Source organism: Camelus ferus, chromosome 18 (assembly GCF_009834535.1).
Source record: "Camelus ferus isolate YT-003-E chromosome 18, BCGSAC_Cfer_1.0, whole genome shotgun sequence".
Classification (NCBI taxonomy): domain Eukaryota; kingdom Metazoa; phylum Chordata; class Mammalia; order Artiodactyla; family Camelidae; genus Camelus; species Camelus ferus.
In genome coordinates this window covers 11,026,815-11,047,962 of record NC_045713.1, presented here as the reverse complement: position 1 = coordinate 11,047,962, position 21,148 = coordinate 11,026,815, and the positions used below count along the sequence as shown (strand labels likewise).

The window sequence follows — 21,148 nt, the reverse complement described above, 5'->3', positions numbered from 1 at the left end:
GTGGCACCAGTACGCACCCAGCAGGGCCAGCCAGAAACCCAGGGGTCATCCCCCGCTTCTAATCCTCCATCAACAGGGCCTGGTGGATTTGCCCCCTAAGCATCCCTGGATCCCTTCTTCTGTCCTCCTGTCTCCGCCTCAGCCCTGCAGTGGCCTCGAAATGCATCCACCTGCAACCCTTCTGGTCCTCACCAACTACAGGTGTGTGTGCCCACCTGTGCCCAGCATCTGGCGTGCAGAAATGAATTTGATGGAATCCCTTTGTCTTTCTCCTTCCTCTTGTTCTAGCTTCTTTTGGGCAGACGGCGTGGGTGGGGTTATTTTCTCAATGTGTAGTAGGATCTCAAATAAAGCTTGTTATAAAAAGTAGCAGGGAGCTGGGGCTTGGGAAGGGATGGGAAGGGAGGGGAGGAGGGGGAGGTGTGTGCGTGGGAAGAAGGGGCCTGTCCTTCTGCTTGGGGACTTTCCTTCCACGTTGAAGGCTGTCCTGCCTCTAGCAGCCCCCCAAGGTGTCACATCTTCCAGTAGGTGGTTTGGCATAGCCCATCACCCAGGCCAACGTCCCCTAAAGGAGAAAGCTGAATTTTGTAAAGCTCCGGAGGGAGGTGGGCAGATCCTGGGTACCTGGAATCTGGCAACCAAATGCGTGTGCCCCTGTTTTGGGGTCATGAGGGTCCCCAGAGTCACGGCCTTTGGGAGTTGCGGGAAGGTTCCTCAGAGACTGCGTCCATCCCCTTGGGGCCGTCGTGCCTGGCAGGGACGCAAAGGTTCCAGGCGCGGGCGGTGTGGGAAGCGCGAGCGACAAGTACACTCAGGGGCCGGCCATGCGAAGTGGCTGCAGGGCCGGGGCGCGGGCAGGGTCACCACGCTTGCAGCCCAACCCCCGCCAGGGGGACAGCGGGGCTCCGTCTAACACGCCGTCTTCTCGGTGGAAAAACTACGGGAGGAGGGGGCCTGGCCAGGGAAGAAAAAGGGGGCTGCGTTCGGAAGCCCCCTTCCCCGCCCAGGCCCCCATCCTTCCCCAGCGCCCCCGTCCTCTCAGCGAGGCCAGGAGGGGTCCGCCCCGCGCGGGGAGGGGGCCAGGGCCGCGGGGACTCAGGCGATTGGCCCGGAGCCCCCCCCCCCCGCCCCGCCCGCCACCATCTGCTCGGGATTTGGCGTCGGCGGCTCCCGGCTCGGCTCCAGCCCGGCTCCGCGCGCCCCCGGCCGCCCCCGCCCCGCGCCCGCCGACCTGCTGCTCCCGCCCCGCGGTCTCTGCAAGTTGCCGCGGCCTGAGCCCCCGGCTGGAGGCTGATGGAACCGCCGCGATGTTCGCTCACCGGCTCCCGGATTTCCAGAAGACGAAGTACGCGAGGTGAGCGGCGGGGGCGCGCGGGCGCGGGGCGCGGGCGGCGGCGGCGGGGGCCGCGCGGCGAGGGTGGCTCCCTGCGCCGCCCCGAGAACTCGCGTTGATAAATGGACCTTGTCCCCGGCCGGAAGAAACCGGACACGAGACGTCGCGGTCTTTGTGGGAGCCTCCTCGCGCAGCTCTGCGCCCCGGACCCGGGGGTAGCGCGGGTTCCCGGCGCCTCCGACTTAGCTGGGTGCCGCGAGGCGAGTCTCTCCACCTCTCTGAACCTCAGTGTCCGGGTCTGTAAGGCAGGGATAGAGTCCCCATCTCTGCGGTCCCCGCGAGGATTAAGTGAGATGATCCCTTGAAAGCACTCTGCTCGGCGCCGAGAACAGAATAATCGCTCCATCGCTCTCTGGCGTTTTTGTTAATGATAAAAGGCGTTGGCCCACACCGCCCCCTGTGCCCCCCGCACCACCCCTGTCTCCCTTGACCACCTCTGCCCACCCTGCACCGCCTCTGTCCTTCCGCCACCACCCTGACCCCCGCACTACCCCTGACAGCCCTCATAGAAAGCAGGAGGAATGGGTCAGTGCTCTTTTTGGGTGGGGAAACTGAGGCTCAGGAGCAGAACAGCTGCCTGTACATCTTGGCCTTTTCACAGTGTGAAGTCTGTGGTCCTCTCTGAGCCTCAGTTTCTTCTAAAGTGGTGATTTCAGATTGCTGAGTGGAAGCCAAACCCCCGTCGCTTTGAGTCCCAATTCAGGGGCTGGGTGGGGAGATGGCAGAGGGAACTGTTGTTTCTCTGAGATTTGGGGTGGGGATGGGCTTGCCTGCAGGAGGGTGTGCAAACCCTGTGCTAGACCCGCCCCTCAGCCCCCAGGGGGCCTTAGGTGAGGACAGGCCCTGCTTGGAGTGCGGCCCGGCCCGGGGCTTCTGTCCCCTGTTCCCAGCAGGGGAGGCTTTCAGCCGCCCTGCCCTGCCCCTCCCCCTCGCCTCCTGGGTGGGGTGGGCAGGTGGTGAATCGAGCTGGGTTGGCATCATTTTTGCTATCCACGCCCACACGGTTCATTGTCTCCAGGTGGTCGTGAAGGTCCCTGGTCCCATGAAACCTCTGCAAGATCCCATCAGGACCAGCACAGCTTGACCCCAGAGGCTGAGCATGGCTTCGGTGCAGGGCAAGTGGGGAGGGAGGACTGGGTCCCTTCTCCTCCAGTCCCATCTCCCTTTCCTGGGGGTGGGGCATTGTGTCTCCTTCATAAAGTTGGAGAGTCCCACTGGAAAGGGGATGCTGGTGGGAAGGACAGGGTGGAGTTGCTCTTGGTGGGAAGGTAGGAGGGGCTGGCTGCACAAATCAGCGAGGTCTTCTCTGGTATGGGCACTGGGTGTTTCAAAGGCTGTTCTCCAGAGTCCTGTGTGCTGGTGTGAGATGTGAGTTGGTGGAGTGTTCACTTGAAGGGAAGGGAGAAGCTGGGGTCTGGAGGCTACAGATGCAGACACTCGGGGAAGGAGCTCCGACCCACACCTGCTGTGTGATCTTGGGTGGGTGTCTCAACCTCTCTGGACCTCTGTCAGTTGATCTGTGAGACAGGAGGTTTGGTCTAAATGATCTCTAGATTTGGACAGCAGTGCTGCCCTTGACGTAACTGGAATAGAGGTCTCCAGCTGGGCTGAGGGCTGGACCTGGGGTTCCTCCTTTCATGCTAGGGCTGCTGGCGTGTCTGTGGGTGATGAGTCCATTGAGGAAATGGAGTGGGTTGACTAGAACTATTTCCGTTCCCTTCCTCATCGTGTTACCCTTACTGCTGTCCAGTCCACAAGTGAGGTCCTTAATCAGGGCTTTGCGATTGAGTGAACTTAACAGTATAATCCAGTTCTATACATGCCACAGGAGTTGTTTTAAATTTTCTAGTAGCCATTAAGCTTAATGTGTGGCTAATTTCCCATCTCATTGTCATAAAAAGGTAAAAAAAAAAAGTGAAATTAATTATAAGAGTATATTTTAGTTAACCCTTTATATCCAAAGTGTTCTTTTTAATACACAATCTAGGGGGAGGGTATAGCTCAGTGGTAGAGCACATGCTTAGCATACACGAGGTCCTGGGTTCAATTCCCAGTACCTCCATTTAAATAAATAAATAAATAAATAAACAAACCTAATCCCCCCCCCCCCGCAAACAACACAATCAATCTAAACAAGTTGTTCTTGAGATATTTTACGATTTTTTTCCACCACAGATCTTCAAAATCTGGTGTATCTTGTACTTACAACCCATCTCAATTTGGACTAGCTGTATTTTAAGCGCTCAATAACCACATGTGGCTAGTCTCCCTTGTCTTTCATAATTGCTTGCAACCTCAGTTTAACGCGTGCTGAATATTCCATCTCATCACCATGCCCTGCATTAATTTATTATTTCCCACTTTGGGACACTCAGGGTGTTTTCTGGACTCCCCTGCTGTGAATAACACCACAGTTACATCTCTGCAGCTCATACCTGTCCATTGTCAATGGACATTGGGTGTTGGCCTGGCCCCATGAGTCACCAGGTCCCTGTGATGCTCGCCGACTGCCCAGACTACAATGACCAGGTTGAGGGCTCCCACGGAGATTGCCCCCACAGCGCAGTTCTTGCTGTGGTACTTGGAGTTGCTCTGAAGGCCAAAGATGGGGTCCCACTCCTTCCACGGCAGCGTCCTTGGGAAGTGGAAGTTGCTAGGAGCTTGTGCTGTGTCCTTCTCTTTGCTGGCTTCTCTTGGGCAGGTGGCATTCACTGAGCCTGGCTTTCCTCCTTGTAAGTGAGGCTGCTGGGTGGGGGCAGTGAGGCCCGCAGTGGCCCTGGAAGGCCTTCTGTAGGTCTTGGTCCCCGTCCTGCTACCTGACATCCCTTCAGAGCCACCGGTCCTTCTCCGGCCGGAACTCTGAAATTCTGATGGTTGCCGGTTTCATAAATGTTTGTGGTTCTTAAGGTGATTAAGATAATGTATGTGAAACACTGAGCATGGTACCTGGCATATAGTTGGTGCTCCAAAGTGGTGGTTATTTATGTCATAGTTATGTTGTTATTCAGTCTGTCTCTTTCCAGAGAGGACTGGAGGCAGTTTGTAAAAAGCAAGTTTCTCGAGATCCATGGGGCTGTCAGAGAAACCCTTTGGTCTTGGCAAAGCTGTCTCTGACTTCGGCAGGTGTCTGCATGGATGGGGAAGGGGTGGGTGGGCCGGCGGGGTTGGTGGGCACTTCTGTCCTGCTGGGTTACCGTGGGAAAGGCCGGCACAGGGCTTCTTGCAGTTGAGGAAGATGCCCCCAACCATGTGCCCAGCTTTGGCAATCAAAGCGCTTCCCGTACATATAACGTCTCCTCTGATCCTTGGTCATCCCGGTAGTAGCTGCAGTTTTTATTGCTGTTTGGTTTGCCTGAGGTCATAGAGCAATTGGTGGGATTCACACCTGGCTTCGTCTGGACTCTGCTTTGCTTTTCTGCCTCCCACATGATCGTGAGGAATAATAACAGTCACAGTCACCTACGGCTGCAGAGGACGTGTCACACCGCGCCTCACACGATCGCCCGCTCCCCAGCGGGCGCGCAGGCTAGCGTTCCCAGTCCTCCCTGCTGCCCACGCCCTCGCGGGCACTGGCAGGGCTCTCAGAACACACCGTCTGTGCATCCGCCTCCTTCATTCATTCGCTGCCAAGCACGCCCCAAACGTTGTGGGGCTGGAGTGATGTCCGCTCGGAAGCCCACCTGCCGATTGTCTGGATGTTGAAAGTGAAAAATCAAGCTAACAAGCTTTCCCATGAAGTGGGTTCTGTCCTTCTTGACAGGTGTACCTCCACAGGGATAAAACTGAACGCTGTGAAATTGAAGGCTGGCCGGTATCAGAGACAGCTGAGGCTAGGTAATTTTTACAGGTGTTTTTGGTATTTGCTGCTGGGTAGTGATGCTTGGATGAGTGATACAATAAAGACACATACAGTTTATCCATTATTATGCATGTCATATGATTTATTTTTCTTGACTTCATTGCAGCAAAATCATGGTTATTTCTAGTCAAGATTTTCACTTAAATTTGGGTTCTACTGACAGTAATAATCTGGTGTTCTGTCAAGGACTGTAGCACTAGCCACCTGCAGCTGTTTAAAAGTAAATTTAAGTTCATTAAAGTAAAATGAAATTAAAGAGCTTGTTCTTCTCACTAACCACATTTCAAGCATTTGGTAGCCACTTAGGGCCAGTGGCTACTGCATGGGTGACACAGACGTAACATTTCCTTCACTGCAGAAATTTGTCTCGGGGAGCACTAGTCTAAAGGATTAAAGTGAATGATATAATATAACCCTGCACCAAATATAAATTAAACCAAAGGTAAGAAACCGAAAAAAGTTTAAATAATTTTTAATCCTAAAATCTTCAAAAATTTCTATGAAATGTCAAAGGTGAAATATAAATTAAGATTAATAAGTATAAAATTTTGAAGTCAAAAAGTATGTCAGTCAAGCTGAAATATTTTATTTGATTTTTTTGGGAAATATAATTGAAACATATTTTAGGAAAATGAAACTGCTCACTTCTAGAGTTCGGTGTCCACCTAGTTGCCAAAGTGAAGAACAAGACTCTTGTCTGAGGCAAGTTACGTCTAGTCCTGCACACATTCAAGTTCAGGAGTCATGTGAAATCATTAATGTTTCACATGTTCCTCGGCTGCCACGTGCACCTGCTGGGAATTCCAAGGCAATTCGTGAGTGTCTTTGAAACCTGAAACTGGAAGAGGAAGAGCAACAAAGATGCGTGGGATGCCTGGACTGTGACCCTTTTTTGGGCATGCGCCTATGGCGTTCATGCTCCCTTGAGAGGAAGGCTTTCCCAGGTGAACTCCAGTCATCCCTTGGTGCCCCGGGAAGGATTGGTCTCAGGACTCCCACGGATTCCAAAATCCACGGATGCTTACATCCCTTTAAGTTGGTCCCCCGTATTCGCGGGTTCTGCATTCGCGGGTTCTGCGGATTGGTACTATTTTCTGCCCGCGGTTGGTTGAATATGGGGGATGGGGAGCCCATGAATACCGAGGGCTGACTGTAATTTGTCTTTTCTCTTATCTAAGAGCTTCTGCTGCTCACATCCTCCTTGTTTCCAGTACCAGCAGTGGCATCACCCACAAACCTTCACAGCATTTGCATGCAAAGTTTTTTAAAAAAGTGTGGCAAAATATGCATAATGTCAATTTTACTGTTTGAACCATTTTTAAGGGTACCCTTCAGTTAAGTACATTCACCTTGTTGTGCATTTATCACCACCATCCGTCTCCAGGACTTTTTCATCTTCCCAAACTGAAACTCTGTCCCGGTTACACACTAACTCTCCATTTCCCCCTCCTCCAGTCCTTGGTACCCACTCTTATACTTTCTGTCTCTTTGGATTTGATTACTCTAGGGACCTCGTGTGAGTGGAATCATACAATACTTGTCCTTTTTTGTCTGTCTTACTTCACTGAGCATCATGTCCTCGTTTCATCCATGTTGGAGCAGGTGCCAGAATTTTCTTCCTTTCTAAGGCTGAATGATATTCCATTGCATGGACACGCAACCATCTTTTGTTCCAAGGATGAAGGACAGGGGATGTGGAGAAGTACTTGCCTGGGGCCTGCCCATGTTATTCATAAAGTGAATGTCCAGAGTGACAGCTCACACTACCAGGGATGAGTGCTGGATCCCCCATGATCAAGGTGCTCAAGGGCTCCTTAGCAAGCTTACTTGTCTGTGTCTGTGAGAGCAGGACCCTCTAAACTCTGATCCACAGCAGACTACACACTTTGAAAGCGCTGGCATCATCTAGCACTTGTTAGAAGTGCAGAATCTTGGGCTCCACTCCAGACCTATGGAGTCAGAATCTTCATTTTCATAAAATCCTTCAGTGATTCATGTGCACAGGAACATTTGAGAAGCAATGGATCCAAAGGACAGGCTTAGGGACAGAGTCCCTCCTGTGTAAGGGTGGTGCTGCCTGAATATCACTCTAACAGATTATCAGATACACAGCACACCTGGTGCCAATCTCCCTTTGTGCCTATGGCAGACATCACTAATCAACTGTGGAAAGTGCAATCATTCTTCCCAGTGAGCAGAGGGAGCCTCAGATGCCTCAATGTGGCACTCCTGGCCAACAGAAAAGCAAAGCAATCATGTGGCCAGGTAGGTGCAATAAGAAGTGTGGATCGAGATTGGGTAGATGAATTCCCCAGTGCCCCAGACTGCCTCTTTGCCACTAATTTTTTTCTTATTAATTGCTACCACAATAATGCTATCTGCTGTTCCCCGAGTATTTTATATGTTCTACACTTTGCTCTAGCTACCACGTGCCAGGTAAGAATTATTAGCCCCATATTAACAGATGAGGCTGGTCCGATGGCAGGTGAGAGGGACAGCCAGCTCTAAACTCAGATCTGTCTGACCTCAAGTTTGAGATTTTGCCCGTTCCTTCCTGCAGGGAACCCAGCCCTCCCTGCAGAGATCCCCAAGCTGCCAGAACGCCCAGCTGAGGTCCAGACCTCTGGAGCCCCTTCCCTGGGGGTCCCAGCTACCCATAGCCAGATGAGCAGCAGGAGGGCCACTGGACTTGACCACAGAGTGCTGGCTCAGCCCACAGAGGTGTGAGTGTGGACAGTGCCCACCATGGCTATGTGAAGTTGCTTAGACAGAAGGGCCCCTGAGCTCATCACTGAGTTTAGTGCGCTGGGGGCTCCACGGGACTTGGGGCTGGAGGCCAGGCGGGAGCTGCAGCCTCTGCCCCTGCAGCGCCGTCGAGTCAGTGACTCTCCGGAGGAGGGCACGGGAATGTTCACTCCATTCTTTGCCCCGTCTCTGTTGCTTTTCTCTGCCTCCTGCCTGCAGCTGCCTCACAGTTTCTGCTTCCTCATAAGCTCAGTTCCGTCATCCCTGTTGCTTGCTGTCTCCATCCTGCCCTGTATTTGATTTGCTCCCTTGGCCATCTCTCCCGTGAACCTGGGGGCAGGGGAGTGAGCAGGTGTATCTTCTCTGTGTTACCTGGCAGTGGACAGCACATGGTGAATACTAGAGAACTGGGAAGGAGAATTGTTCAGTCCCCAGCACCTCCTTTAAAAAATAAATAAGTAAGGGGGGAGGGGATAGCTCAGTGGTAGAGCACATGCCTAGCATGCATGAGGTCCTGGGTTCAATCCCCAGCATCTCCATTAAAAATAAATAAATGAATTAATAAACCTAATTACCCCCCCAAAATTTTTAAAAGTCTCAAAAACTAATCCAAGTACCAAGTAAAAAGTTACTTACCTTACAGGAGATTTTGGTTGAACTGAAAATATAAGTATTTCGTTGTGGTGTGCCTGAAAAGGAGAGAGAAAGAACACATTAAAAGTGCTTCACAGAAAGTTCTGGCAAAGTGTGACATGTTCTTTAATGAAGGGTAGTGTACTTACAGCTCTGTGATGGACAAAAAAGTTATTGGCACACCCACCAAAAACAATGACTTCTGCCTCACAGACACAAGATGAATGCCAAAATTTATATTTAAAACAAAAGTTTGAGTTTTGAAGTCACTCAAAACACCAAATTGATAATTTATACTGCAGATTAGAAATGGTGAAATAAAGACTAAAGATGTTTAGTGCAGACCAAGACATAATGGTGAGGAGCAGCTGTCTCAGAGAAAAGCAGCAGGAGCTAGACAAATCAACGTCTGTTTTATCTGAATGTTATCATTTTATCTCAGTGGTCAATTCCTAACTTACGCAGCGAGGTGTTTGAATTGAATGATCTGCGCTCTAGGTCTTTGTTAGCAATAAAAGTCTTATGCAAGATGAAAAAAAGAGAGAGAGAGTGAGAGACTTCCTGAGTCTGTTCCGGGGCCCCTCTGTTTAATGGCTGTGTGATCGGGTATGTTAATGCATGTAAACAGTGGGTGCCAATTAAATGATGGGTCGGTACTGCAGGACTGGGGCTCTTGCCGCTGTACCAGATGCTGGGGGAGCTGTCCTTTCAGCACCAGCAGGTCTCGTCTCATTGCCCTCTGCCTGGACCGGAAACCTGAGCTGACAGATATGCAGGGGGATGTAGGGAGTGAGATTTGTCCGGAAACTCCACTCCAGCAGCAGTGCAGAAATGCACCTTCAGATTCATCCAGACTCAGCCCAGCCCTCCAGATTTGTCCCAGGTCCCAGTCTCCAGCAGGGGAGCATAGGGGCAGACAGGTCCTGTGTCTTTGCTCGCCATTCCCCAGCCAGATCACAGGCTGCTTGGACCAGCAGTGGGCTGAGGGCTGTTCAGACCCCCTGTGTGCCCTGAGGGGTCAGTATGGTCTGGCATGTGGTGGGCATGCCAGACTTGTCCACTGGTTGGGCACCCACAGTTGGTTAGTTGGTTCACTGACCCATTCAAAACCTTGCTGAGAGTCGTATGCAAAGCTTGCCCCCTCCCCTCCAAAAGCTCATACTTCAGAGGCAGACTCAGCTGCTAACAATATGTGAACAAATGCATGATTGAACTGGTGATAAACATTCTGGGAGTGTAGGTATGGGTTCTACTTGAGTGCCTGGGTGAGGAGGGCTTTGAGGGTAACTTTGGGACTTCCAATTATAAGTAACTGAAGCCTCAATTTGAACTGAATTGAGAGAGAGAGAGACGGAAGGAAAAAGAGGAAGGGGTCAGCAGGGGAAGTGAAAGGGGGAAAAAAGAAAAAATGTTGGTATTCAGAAATTAAAAGTATGTGGGTTCAGGTACAGCTGGATCCAGGGTCTCAAAAAGGACCATGCTGTCTCTCTCCATCTCCAGGCTCTGTTTCCTGTGGTGGCTCCGTTCTCTGGACTGCTCACAGCCCTTATGGAGAGTTTCCTGCAGGATCCTTCAGGATCACCGTAGCCCTGGAATTGAGTCTCCTTGTCCTGGCTTGGATTGCATGCTCATTCTCAGACCTGTTGCTGAGGTCAGGGGAAAGACTGCGAGATCTAGATCACAAGCCCTCTCTTGGAGCTTGGAGATTGGAAGTCAGATGTGGCTTGGGGTAGGGATGGGGTGCAGCTCCACCTGAACCCGATGGAGTGAGAGCAGAGAAGGGGTGACCCGGAACAACAGCGGGGCCATTGATTAAGTAGGGGATACAGGTGGACAGGCAGAAACCACAAGTACCCACTGTAGGACAGGAGAAGCTGCAGAGAGATTGGGGCATTTGGGTGGGTCCTTAAAGATTAGTGGGAGTTCTTCAGGGAAGCTGGCAGGTGCACGGGAGGGGAGGACGCAGTTGAAGACAGACCCCTGCGGATGCTGCTCCAGTCCACGCCTCTAATGGGTGAGGGCTGCTTCTGGACCCACCGGACCCGCACACCTGGCAGCGCGGGCAATACCTCCTCGCGCTGCTGAGTGTGTGATGTGCGGCTTGTGTGATGGAGCAGCTGAACTGTCCACTTTGTCTAGTTTTGGTGAGTTTACATTGACTTACCCACCCCTGGCCCATGGCTGCCCGAGTAGCCCGCACAGCTGCAGAGGCGGATTACCTTCAGGGTCGACGTCCTTGGCAAGAAAGGCAAGGCACGTGGCCTTGCATCCCCCGCGGGAGGCACGGAACATCTGACGGTCCCGTTCTGGTGATGCCGAGGTTGGTCTCGGGCCTGCGCAGTGACGCTGGGCCCCCTGGATGTGACTGTCCCGTTGCTCAGCAACCTCTCACCAGCCTTCTCCGTATCCGTGGGTTGCCCTTGTCTGAATCAATGATTGCATCACGGTTGCAGTTTTGTGATTTTCAGGAGCCTCTTAAGGAAGAAGACCCTTACCCCCGCACGTGTCTGCTCTTCGTCTGCCACGGTGGTGGGGTCTTCACGATGACGTGAGACAAAAACCAAGGCTCATTTCTTTCAAAGGAGGGCCTCAGAGGAAGGAATGGCTCGCTCCCTGTTCATAGTGGAGATATTATTAGGATGTGTGGATGGTGTTTTGGGCTCAGTGAAGCTCCTAGGGTTGTGTGCACAGTGTGTGTGCGTGGCGGTGGGGGCGGGTTTGTGTGTGTGTTCGTGTGTGTATGCACGTATGTGCGTTTTGCTGCAGAAAGCTGTAGGTCTCTGGGGAAATCTGTTTCTCCCTGAAGGCAGCTGCCTTGCTCAGGAGTTGATGCCTGAATCCTGGTCCTCGGGGATGGAGCTGGGCTGGAAACCCACTTCGGTGGATCCCAGAGCCCTCTGCTATGGAACTGCCCTGGCTCCACCCTGTTGTAGGCTGGCACCCTGGACGCTTGGCTGTGGGCAGGGCTGGGCTGTGCCGGTCATGTGGCCCTGTGTTGGCGGGGATGGGACATTCCAAGGCCTCTGCCATGTTCCACGGGCCCTGGGGCGGCCCCCCCTTTCCCAGGGAGGAGTAGGAGCACGGAGAAAATGCTTTGCTGTGAAAGGATCGGCCACTCCCGGGAGCCCTGGCTCTCTGGCAGGAAGATGGGCTGTCGAAAGTGTCCCCCTCATCTCTGGAGTTAGAGCTGCTTTGACTCTCTACGGAGGGAGAACCAAGGGCTAAAGTTACCCGGGGTGTGGGGGTGTTGAGGGGGTGGAGAGAGACCATATTTACTGATTTTCTTAAAGTTCCTCCCAGTGGATTCCAGTTTGGGACGGACCTCTTAGACTGCGTGTTCTGGGTGTGGCCCCTGAGAGGAGAAGGAAATGTTCAGGATCGTAATCCTACCATGGTTTCAGGGAGGGGAAAACCGCGGAGATGGGAAGGGGCAGGGAGCCCACAGCGACCTGGGTTTAGAGTGCAAGGGCGGACGGGGTGGTGGCCTGTCCCTTCCAGAGGTGGTAGAAGCCAGGGCGGGTGTGAGTGAGCCTTGCAAACTGTGAAGTGCTGTGCCACCCGGCCTGCTGGGGTTGGCAGCATCCTCAGCTGGGACTGGAATAATTCAGAGCAGTGCTGCTTCTTGCCCGGTGCGCTGGGGGCTGGCGCCTGCGGGGCTCTATCCTTAGCTGCCAGATTCTGCCTTAGTGTGGGTTTCCCCAGAAGCGGACCCCAAAACAAGGTGCAACGGCGAGTGGTGTGTTTGGGAGGAGCCCCCAAGATACAGCAATGGGAGAGAGCGGAAGTGAGAACAGGAAGGGCGCACAGCCACTAAAGGGTCTGTGAAGGGCCAGGTTGCTCTGTGGGCGCCCAGAGCTTAATTCTTCTTGGGAGACAGTGTGCAACGGGGCGGAAGTTATCTCCACTGAGGGCAGAGGAGCTGGGGTGTCCATCTGTGCCCTGTGAGTCACTGATGGAGGCTGATTCCTCGGAGCAGTGACTCTTGGGCTCCTGCAGTTGCAGCGCAAATCCCCCAGATCAGAGCTGCGGGCTCGGGGTCTGGATATGCTGAGATGGGGGACGGGCACCCACAGCATTGAGGCAGCGGGGCAACCACTCGGGCTGGCATCAGCCCCTCGTTACAAAGATTGTGGAGGTGGGGGCCCCACCCCGGGTTCTGGTTCGAGAGGTCTGGGTTCCCGTGGCATCTCATCACCTGTTACCTTCTGGGAGCTTCCGGTTAAGCAGGGAGGATGGGGTGGTCCCTGCTTCAGAAGCATGGACCCTCATTATCCCAGAGGGGAGGAGATTCCCCAGGGAGCAGAGCAGGGGGTGCAGGGCTGGGGTCTGGCCCCAGCTGTGTCAGGCAAGCACCACTAGGATCACACCTCGGGGGGGGGCGCCACTCATGTGGAATGCCACGTGTTCTCTGCCAGAGACCTCAGCCCTTCTCCCCCTGCTCCCTCTCCTCCCAGCTCCCTCGCCTTCCCCTCCTGTTCCGGCTCTCTCCCCCCTGGGATTTTGATCTCACAACAATTCCGAGCTGGCACCGGCCCATGGACTGTTTCTCCCCTACTCTGTTTCCCAAAGACTGAGCCAAAATGCTGTCTGCTGTCCGGGAGGAGCTGTGAATTCATGAATGGACACAAAGAAGTCGCCCGGGGCCAAGCTGGAGAAAGGGAGAGACTCTGACGGCCCCGGGCCAGCTCTGGCCTGGGCTGCCCTTGCCCCTGTGGGACAGACAGACAGACCCCCCTTTGTCTCCTGGACAAATATCTTTAGTCCTCTGCCCCAGGGATTCGGGGCTGCCACCGCCAGGCACAAGCCCAGCCCAGCAGGGGCGGCCTCTGCAGTTTCCCTGTGTCTGCGCTCATCTGGGAGAGGAGGCCTGCTTCTCTCCGGGGGCTACAGACTCTGGCAGGGCCCAGGTCAGAAGGACAGGGAGAAACTATAGAAGCTCTGAGGCTGGGGAGCTGGAGGCGAGGGTGAACACCTGGGGTGCGTTCAGCCCAGGCCCAAAGGGAGGCAGCGGTGGGGACAGGGCAAGCTTATGCCCTACCTGGGGCTGCCTGGAGAGACCCCAGGGCTATGGTTTAGAAAGCACACCTTTTCCAGACCCCTCCCAGACCTGGTCAGTAGGAGCCTGGGGCCACTCCATCTTTAAAACTTTTACTGAAATATGATGTCCAGGAAAGTGTGTGTCTTGCCATTATGGCTGGAAATCTGAACGCGCCTACGGGATCAGCACCCAGATCAAGTCACTCAATGTCACCAGTCGCCAGAGACCCCTCATGGCCCCTAGTCACTGGCCCGTGCTCCCAAAGGTTACCACTGTCCCAGCTTTTATCCTCAACGACTCCTGTTGCTGATTCTCAAAGTTTATAAAGTAGAATCGGAGAGTGTATCCTGTTGTTTGACGCCATGAACGTGATGCCCCGTGTCTCTGAGGCAGTGTGTGCTCACTGGTTCTCTCTGCTGCCTCGGTCCGTGGGGGACCCTCCGCAGCGCATTTCCATAATACTCTGGATGGACAGTTGGGTGGCTTCCAGAACTCTCTTGGGGACCAGCCCCTCCCCTCTCCCAGCTGTAATGCTGTAGGTTGGAGGACGAATGCCTGGTCTGGGAGATTGATTTCCGATGTAGACTTACATGTTTGAAACATTTTGTTTTAGAAGATTTTAACAAAATTATTGAAGCAGTAAATGAATACGGTAGCCAGTCAGGCAGCACAGAAACAAAGAAAAGAAGTAATATTTCCCTCCTCCCCGGGCGCCCCGTGGGGGTTTCCTTTCACACTTCCCACTTTTCTAAAACGGCAAACTGGCCCCGTCCCTGGAATCATGTGACCGTGGGCAGCCGAGGTACTGGCTGCGTAGACCTATGTCTCAGGAGTCTGTCTATTCCAAAGTTTCTGAAGGTTTTGAAAGACTGAGACTGTTGCTGACTTGCTACCTGGAGTCTGAATGACTTAATAAATGACTGGTTATTTGCCAGGCATCACCTGTTTCCTGTAGGCTCTGTGTTGATACCAGGAAGACGAAGATGAATCAGGGCCAGTCCCCAGGTTTGCAGTCTTTGGGCCAAGGCAGACCCAGAAGCACCCAAATATATATCATCTGTGCTATGATAGAGGTTGCACAGGCAGCTGTGGGAGTCCAAAGGGAAGAGCCACTCTCTCTGCCTAGGAGTGCCCCAGGAAGAGAAAGGAGGGAAGGAGGTTCCCAGCAGGCAACTTGAGCAGTGGCCCGGAGGTGAGAGAAAGCAACTTACAACCCTGTCTGGATGGCGTATGAAGGTGGGGATTGAGGAAGATTTTTCAGTGCCAGGGGGCCATTTGACCTGGGCTCTGAAGGCTGAATAGGAGTTTACCAGGTGGAGAAGAGGGAAAGGGACTTTTAAGCAGAAGGAACAGCGTGTGGAAGGTCCAGAGGCATGATGACTGTGGGCCATGGGGAGCGCTTTCCTGGGGTGGGGGGAGACTGTAGGGACTGAGTCAGGGATGGGAGACAAAGGAAGTAAATCCCCTGGAACACAGAGTCTTCTAGCCCACGCAGAGGCCGCCTGGCATTTTTGTTCTTGGCCTTGGCACAGGCATTAATGCTTTTAGTCCTCCAGGGCATTGCCTTGGGTGGTGGGACGTAGGAGTCTCGGGGACCTGAAAGTCTTAGTGTGAACTTTCCAACGTGGGAGGGACTGACAAAGCCAGGGTCCAGGGGGACTGGGGATCATGAATGACTTGTGGCCGGGGCCGCTCTGACCACTGGCCAATGAAGTGCTGGTTTCAGGGTCTGGGAAAGGGCTCTGTCCCATCTCTTCCTTTGCTTCCAGATCCATAACCAGTCCTCCTGGAGAGGATGACCAGATGCGTTATGCCACATACTTCCCACGTCATTATACAGGTTTAAAGGCTGATTTTCAGTTATACAAGTAAAACCTGAATATCATCTTATAAAAATTCAAACACGATAGGTCAAATTATCTTCCACCCAGTCCTGGAACTTAAAAAATGAGGAGAGGAAGACATCCGTGACCAGCACCCCCAAATCCGTCCATCCCTCTTGATTTCCTCTGGCCTCTTTTTCTGCGTTTACCATTCTTCTGTTGTTAAGCATTCAAGTTAATTCCCGTGACTAGTGTTCGTCCCGCTCTCTGTGACTTTTAGTCACAAGCCAGGTTTTTAATGAATCTAACTCTGTGCTTCTCACCAGGGAACTTTAGAATTACCGATGCCTGGGTCCCAGCCCCAGAGAGTCCAGCCTGTTTGGTCGAGCGCGTAGCCTGGGCATCGGCAGATTTAAAAGCTTCCCAGGTGATCCTTTTACTTGGCATTTAAAAATTGCCAAGAAACTGACATGACAAAAATCAGCTATTTTAAAGTGAACTGTCCAACGGCATTTAGTACATTCACAGTGTTGTGCCACCGCCACCTCTATTCAGTAAACGTTCCCACCACCCTGAAAGGAACCCCTGTACCCATTAAGCAGCTTCTCCCCCCACCCCCAGCCCCTGGAGACCCCTAATCTGCTCTCTGCCTCTATGAGTTTGCCTGCTCTGGACATTTCATATAAGTGGGACTACACAACACGGGACCTTCCGCGTCTGGCTTCTTTCACTGAGCATTGTGTGTCTGAGGCTTATCCTGATGGTGGCAGACGTTATGGCTGAATAATATTCCGCTGTATGGTTGGGCTGCTTTATTCATCCATCCATCCATTTCCTGGGTGGTTCTTAATGTGTGGCCAAGATTGAGAAACACTGGCCTGACCTCTTGTGAGTCTCATCTTCAAATTGGATTATTCGTAACTACTTTGCAGGGATGTTGAGGGAAGTACCTGAACTTCCCTGCAAAGTGCGCACCAGTAAGAAAACGGTGCCTGGGCTCCCGGGGGAGCTTCCCGGGGAGAGGCGAGGACACCCACTCTCTGAGCACCGCCGTGTGCCAGGTGCCCGCATGGGCTCTGGAGCCGTACTGTCTCCTGATGCCTGCAGGCTACGGCTACAGTCTCCTTTTACACACAAGGAAGCTGCAGCCCAGAGACGTTAAGGCATTTCCCCTGTGTCACACAGCAGCTAAGGGACCAGGCAGGGATTTTCCACCCCACTCTGCCTGACTCCCGAGGCCTGCCCCCTCCAGTTCAGGAGGAGAGTCAACTTTCTGTCCTAATCTCCCTCCCAGCTCAGTTTGGGAGCCCTCCACGTGGAGTTGCCCACCGCACCCCCATCCAGTGTCGTGGCCACTAAACGTGGTCATCTGAGTGGCAAGGGTTGGCCACAGAATGGGGATTCTGTTCTCCTGAGAGGAGCAGAAGGCCCACTTCCCTCCATAAGTTGAGCCAGCGGCAACCTGCTAGAAATGCCGACCCTTTTAAGAGAAATTTCCCACTGTCTTGCAAGCTGCCTAGCTGACTGCCAGCTCTGGTCCAGAACATCCTAAATTTCATCTCTGCATTTCAGCTGTCAAAAATCATTCCCTTGTGCCTCTCCTGGGGAATGGGTAAACAAGCCATTATACATCTTGTACACTGGACTGGTTCCCACCAATGAGAAGGAAGGAACCACTGGTCCAGGCAGCAGCATGGATGGATCTCACATGCATTAAGCTGAGAGAAAAAAGCCAAACTCAGAAGACCAGGGAAAAAAAAAAAAAGGCTGGAAAGGTTGAGATGATGGCCAAGAATGGTAATGTTAGGAGAACTCAGTTTCTTCTCATATAAACCAGGTTTGCCTTAGATACGTTTTCAGTAGAAAATAAGTGAATCCCTGTTTGGCATTCAAAGCACAGTTTCTTTTCACCTAAGGATACATTTTGAGGTGGGGAGGGTGCAGCTCAGGGGCAGGGTGCGTGCTTAGCATGCACGAGGTCCTGGGTTCAATCCCCAGTCCCTCCTTTTAAACAAATAAATAAATAAACCTAATTAACCCCCCAAAGAATACACTTTGACTTTATACAATCAATCCTCTTTAGATATTAAAATAAAAAGATCTGCAGGGCTGCAGTGTGACCCCGTGTATATGACCTTCCTGGACAGGCAAAGCTGCAGGGACGGGGACAGAGCGGCGGTCATGGGGCTGCGGGAGGGACTGGGTACAGGCGGCAGGTGCGCGCTTCGGGGCTTGGGGTGGGTGATGGACCTGTTCTTGATCTTGCTTGTGGTGGTGGTTACCCAACTCTCCGTTTGCCAAGACTCGTAAAAAGCTGTAGTGGAAAAAGGGAAAGTTTACTGAGCGTAAATTGAAAGGCAAATTGAAACGGAAACAACGAATTCATTGTCCTCATCAAATGCCTGCCTAGAGGTTCATGAAGACAGAAAGGAGGCCACAAGGAGTTAAAGAAAAAGTTCTTGGTTCTTGAGGGCTGTGGGAACTCTGTTTCTTGGGTGTTTGCTCCTGGCCCCGGGCCCTGTCCCCCTGGCCCCTCTCTCTCTCTCTCTTGCCCTATTCAAAGTAGCTGCAGCTTGGGTGGGAGACAAGGAGAGTTTTGTGGAGCCCAGAAATAAATAAATAACCGTCCACCCTGGGTCGCCATGGCAACCGTGACATCACCCTTGGACCCCAGTGGCTGGCACCACCGGTGGCTTGTTGGTGTTTGTTAAAGGGACAGAGGAGAGGGCAGCCCCTCAGCAGGTGGGGGGGACTTGGCGGTTTCCCCCCCGGGGGAAGGGTGTCCGCCACGCCCCTTCACAATGGACCTCTGACCCCCACCCCCACCCCCCTGCCCAGCTGGAGGGACTGTAAATTAGCACAGCCTCTTTTGGGGGCTTTTGGGCAGAATCCATCGAAGTTTACACTGTGTGTACCTGTGGTAGTGTGTCCAGGGCAGTGTAACCAGTGAACACACACTTAGTGCCCCGAAACAACAGAAATTTGGTCTCGCGCGGTTCTGGAGGCCAGAAGCCCAAGGAGCTCCAGCCCCTCTGGGCGGTGGTCCCGTGGGCGTGCACCTGTGTAAGACCCATCAGGCTGTTCCCTGGGGAGCTATACTGTGCGTCAGTTTTGCGTAAAGAAAATTGACAACAGGAAGTGAAGAGGATGCTGCAGCCCAGTATTTAGCGAAGCACTTTGGGGATTAGGCACAAAGTGTGGGTAGTCCAGGAGAAGTGTACTAGAGGGAGAAGGTGTGAGGGAGGGAGGGAAGAAGAGGCGGGAAACGGGAGGGGAGGGAAAGAGGACCCCCCCCATCACCAGCAGGGGGCCGAGGTCTTCAGGCCTCCTGGGAATTCTGTGACTAGCGCGGCTCCCGGCTTCCCGGCCAAGCTTCCAGGAACTGTGTCTCCTTCCAGGTTTATGAACCACCGAGTCCCCGCCCACAAGAGGTACCAGCCCACGGAGTACGAACATGCCGCCAACTGCGCCACCCATGCTGTGAGTCGGCCTTGAGGGGCTGAGAGCTGAGGGGGACACTTCCGGGTGGGGGTCGGGGAGGCAGCTTCTTTGCCCGTGGAGAGATTCAGGGTCTCCATTCCACGGCGATGTCCCAAGCGGCCTGTTCCTCAAGCCTTCCGTGGCCCTAGGAGGAGTGAGTGGGACCTCGAGGGAAGACAGCGGCCCTGAGCGTGCCTCTCTTTTGCTTTAAGATGTAGACTTACGTTGTCCAGCTTGGTAGCCACTGGCCTCGTGCAATTGAAATGCGACTCATCTGAACTGAGGTGTGCTGCGAGTGTAAAATACGCCCCAGCTTTTGAAGACTTAGTGTGAAAAAAGAATGTAAAACTCTCCTTAATAATTTGTATATTAATTACTAGTTGAAATGATATTTTGGATCTATTGGGCTAAACAAAATATGTTGTAAAAATTAGTGTCACCCATTTAATTTTCCTTTTTACAAACGTGACTGCTAGGAAACCTGCCATCACCTGTGCCACCTGCATTACGGTTCTGTTGGCTGGAGCTGCTGGAGCCTCTCTCTCTAGAAAACATACCCCTAACACCCAGAATTGGGCAGACCCTTCCAGGGGCCTCCTGCCCCCGGTGCTTTGCAGAGTTCTGAGATTTCTCAGGGGGAACACTGGATAAACCACGATTTGCAGAGTGGGGGGTTTTCAAGTAGACATGGTGGGAGGGACGTATTCTTCAGAGAGAACCACATGTGCAGCAACGCAGCGGCATGAAGCAGCCTGGCCTGCCTGGGGATCTTGAGATCAGGGCATCAGAGGACACAGAGGGTGGCGGCAGTGGCCAGAGATGCTTCTTGAAGACAGAAGATTTGGTTTTCCATTTTCCCACTGCATCCTCTAGAGCTATGCTGTCCAGTATGGTAGCCACTGGCCTTGTGCAGCTGTTGGAATTGAAATTGAAATCAATTACAATGAAATAAAATGAAAACTTCAGGTCCTCAGTGGTACAAGTCACATTTCAAGTGCTCAGTAACTCCATGTGCCTAGCGGCTCCCATATTGGACAGTGCAAGTCTAGAATGTTTCTGCTGTCGTGGGAAGTTCTGCTGAACAGGGCGGGTCTGGAACCTTCCCTCCATCTGGGAAGTTCTGTCACACAGGGTGGGTCTAGAACCTTCCCTCCATCTGGGAAGTTCTGTCACACAGGGTGGGTCTAGAACCTTCCCTCCATCTGGGAAGTTCTGTCACACAGGGCGGGTCTGGAACCTTCCCTCCATCTGGGAAGTTCTGTCACACAGGGCGGGTCTAGAACCTTCCCTCCATCTGGGAAGTTCTGTCACACAGGGCGGGTCTGGAACCTTCCCTCCATCTGGGAAGTTCTGTCACACAGGGCGGGTCTGGAACCTTCCCTCCATCTGGGAAGTTCTGTCACACAGGGCGGGTCTGGAACCTTCCCTCCATCTGGGAAGTTCTGTCAGACCTGCAGATCTGGGTAAGAGGCTCGGGTTGCTCAGGGCGCGGTACACGCCCGGACCCCACTCCGAGGCGGTCTGGCAGCCCCTCTGCCCCTCTTCCAGCTCTGGATCATCCCCAGCATCCTTGGCAGCTCCAACCTCTACTTTCTGTCGGACGATGACTGGGAGACCATCTCTGCCTGGATCTACGGCCTCGGCCTCTGTGGGCTCTTTGTGGTGTCCACCGTGTTCCACACCATCTCCTGGAAGAAGAGCCACCTCAGGTACCTGCGTCCAGCCCGAGGGAAGAGGCGCGTGCCCGGCAGGGTGACCAGGGGCCGGAGCCCACGGCGGGCCGAGGGTGAGGCAGGACGCTTCTGGGCACACTTGGCTGAGCCAGGAGGGACCCAGGACTGAAGACCCTTGTGCCATCTTTGCCTCTGGCAGACGGAGTTGAGTCCCACCTGGGCGGGCCACCCATGTGATCCTCATTTGCTCGCCTCTGAGCGGCCGAGGGGCAGGCCCCTCCCTCCCAGGCTCATTATCAGGGACCCTCATAACCATTCTACTAATCTCCCCCTCTGGGCACCCTGGGTGCTGTGCGCTCTGCAGATGTCACTCCTGATCGGTCCAATAATTCTGCCATTAGAATCCTGGATTTTAATTTTGATTTGTTGTGTTTTTAATTTTTAAAAAATCGTGGTAAATACACATGACACAAAAGTTTCCATCTTCACCATTTCTAAGTGTTC

At 53.1% G+C, this 21,148-nt stretch overlaps 1 protein-coding gene across 3 annotated transcripts in view; it reads left to right on the top strand.

Annotated features, from left to right (window-relative positions):
* Positions 1–1,186: 1,186 nt before the first annotated feature.
* The window catches only part of RADIL (Rap associating with DIL domain), a 103,285-nt gene continuing 83,323 nt past the window's right edge, over positions 1,187–21,148 (top strand). Inside the window, exons 1-4 of one of the 3 annotated variants that reach the window (XM_032459956.1) lie at positions 5,720–6,067; positions 10,131–10,281; positions 18,890–18,971; positions 20,520–20,680. In XM_032459956.1, coding sequence (XP_032315847.1) covers positions 5,884–6,067; positions 10,131–10,281; positions 18,890–18,971; positions 20,520–20,680 — 578 coding nt within the window. In that variant the 5' untranslated portion in view covers positions 5,720–5,883. Of the gene's footprint in view, positions 1,355–5,719; positions 6,068–10,130; positions 10,282–18,889; positions 18,972–20,519; positions 20,681–21,148 lie in introns of those variants that run through there. The other 2 variants (XM_032459955.1, XM_032459953.1) reach the window with 2 other exon arrangements.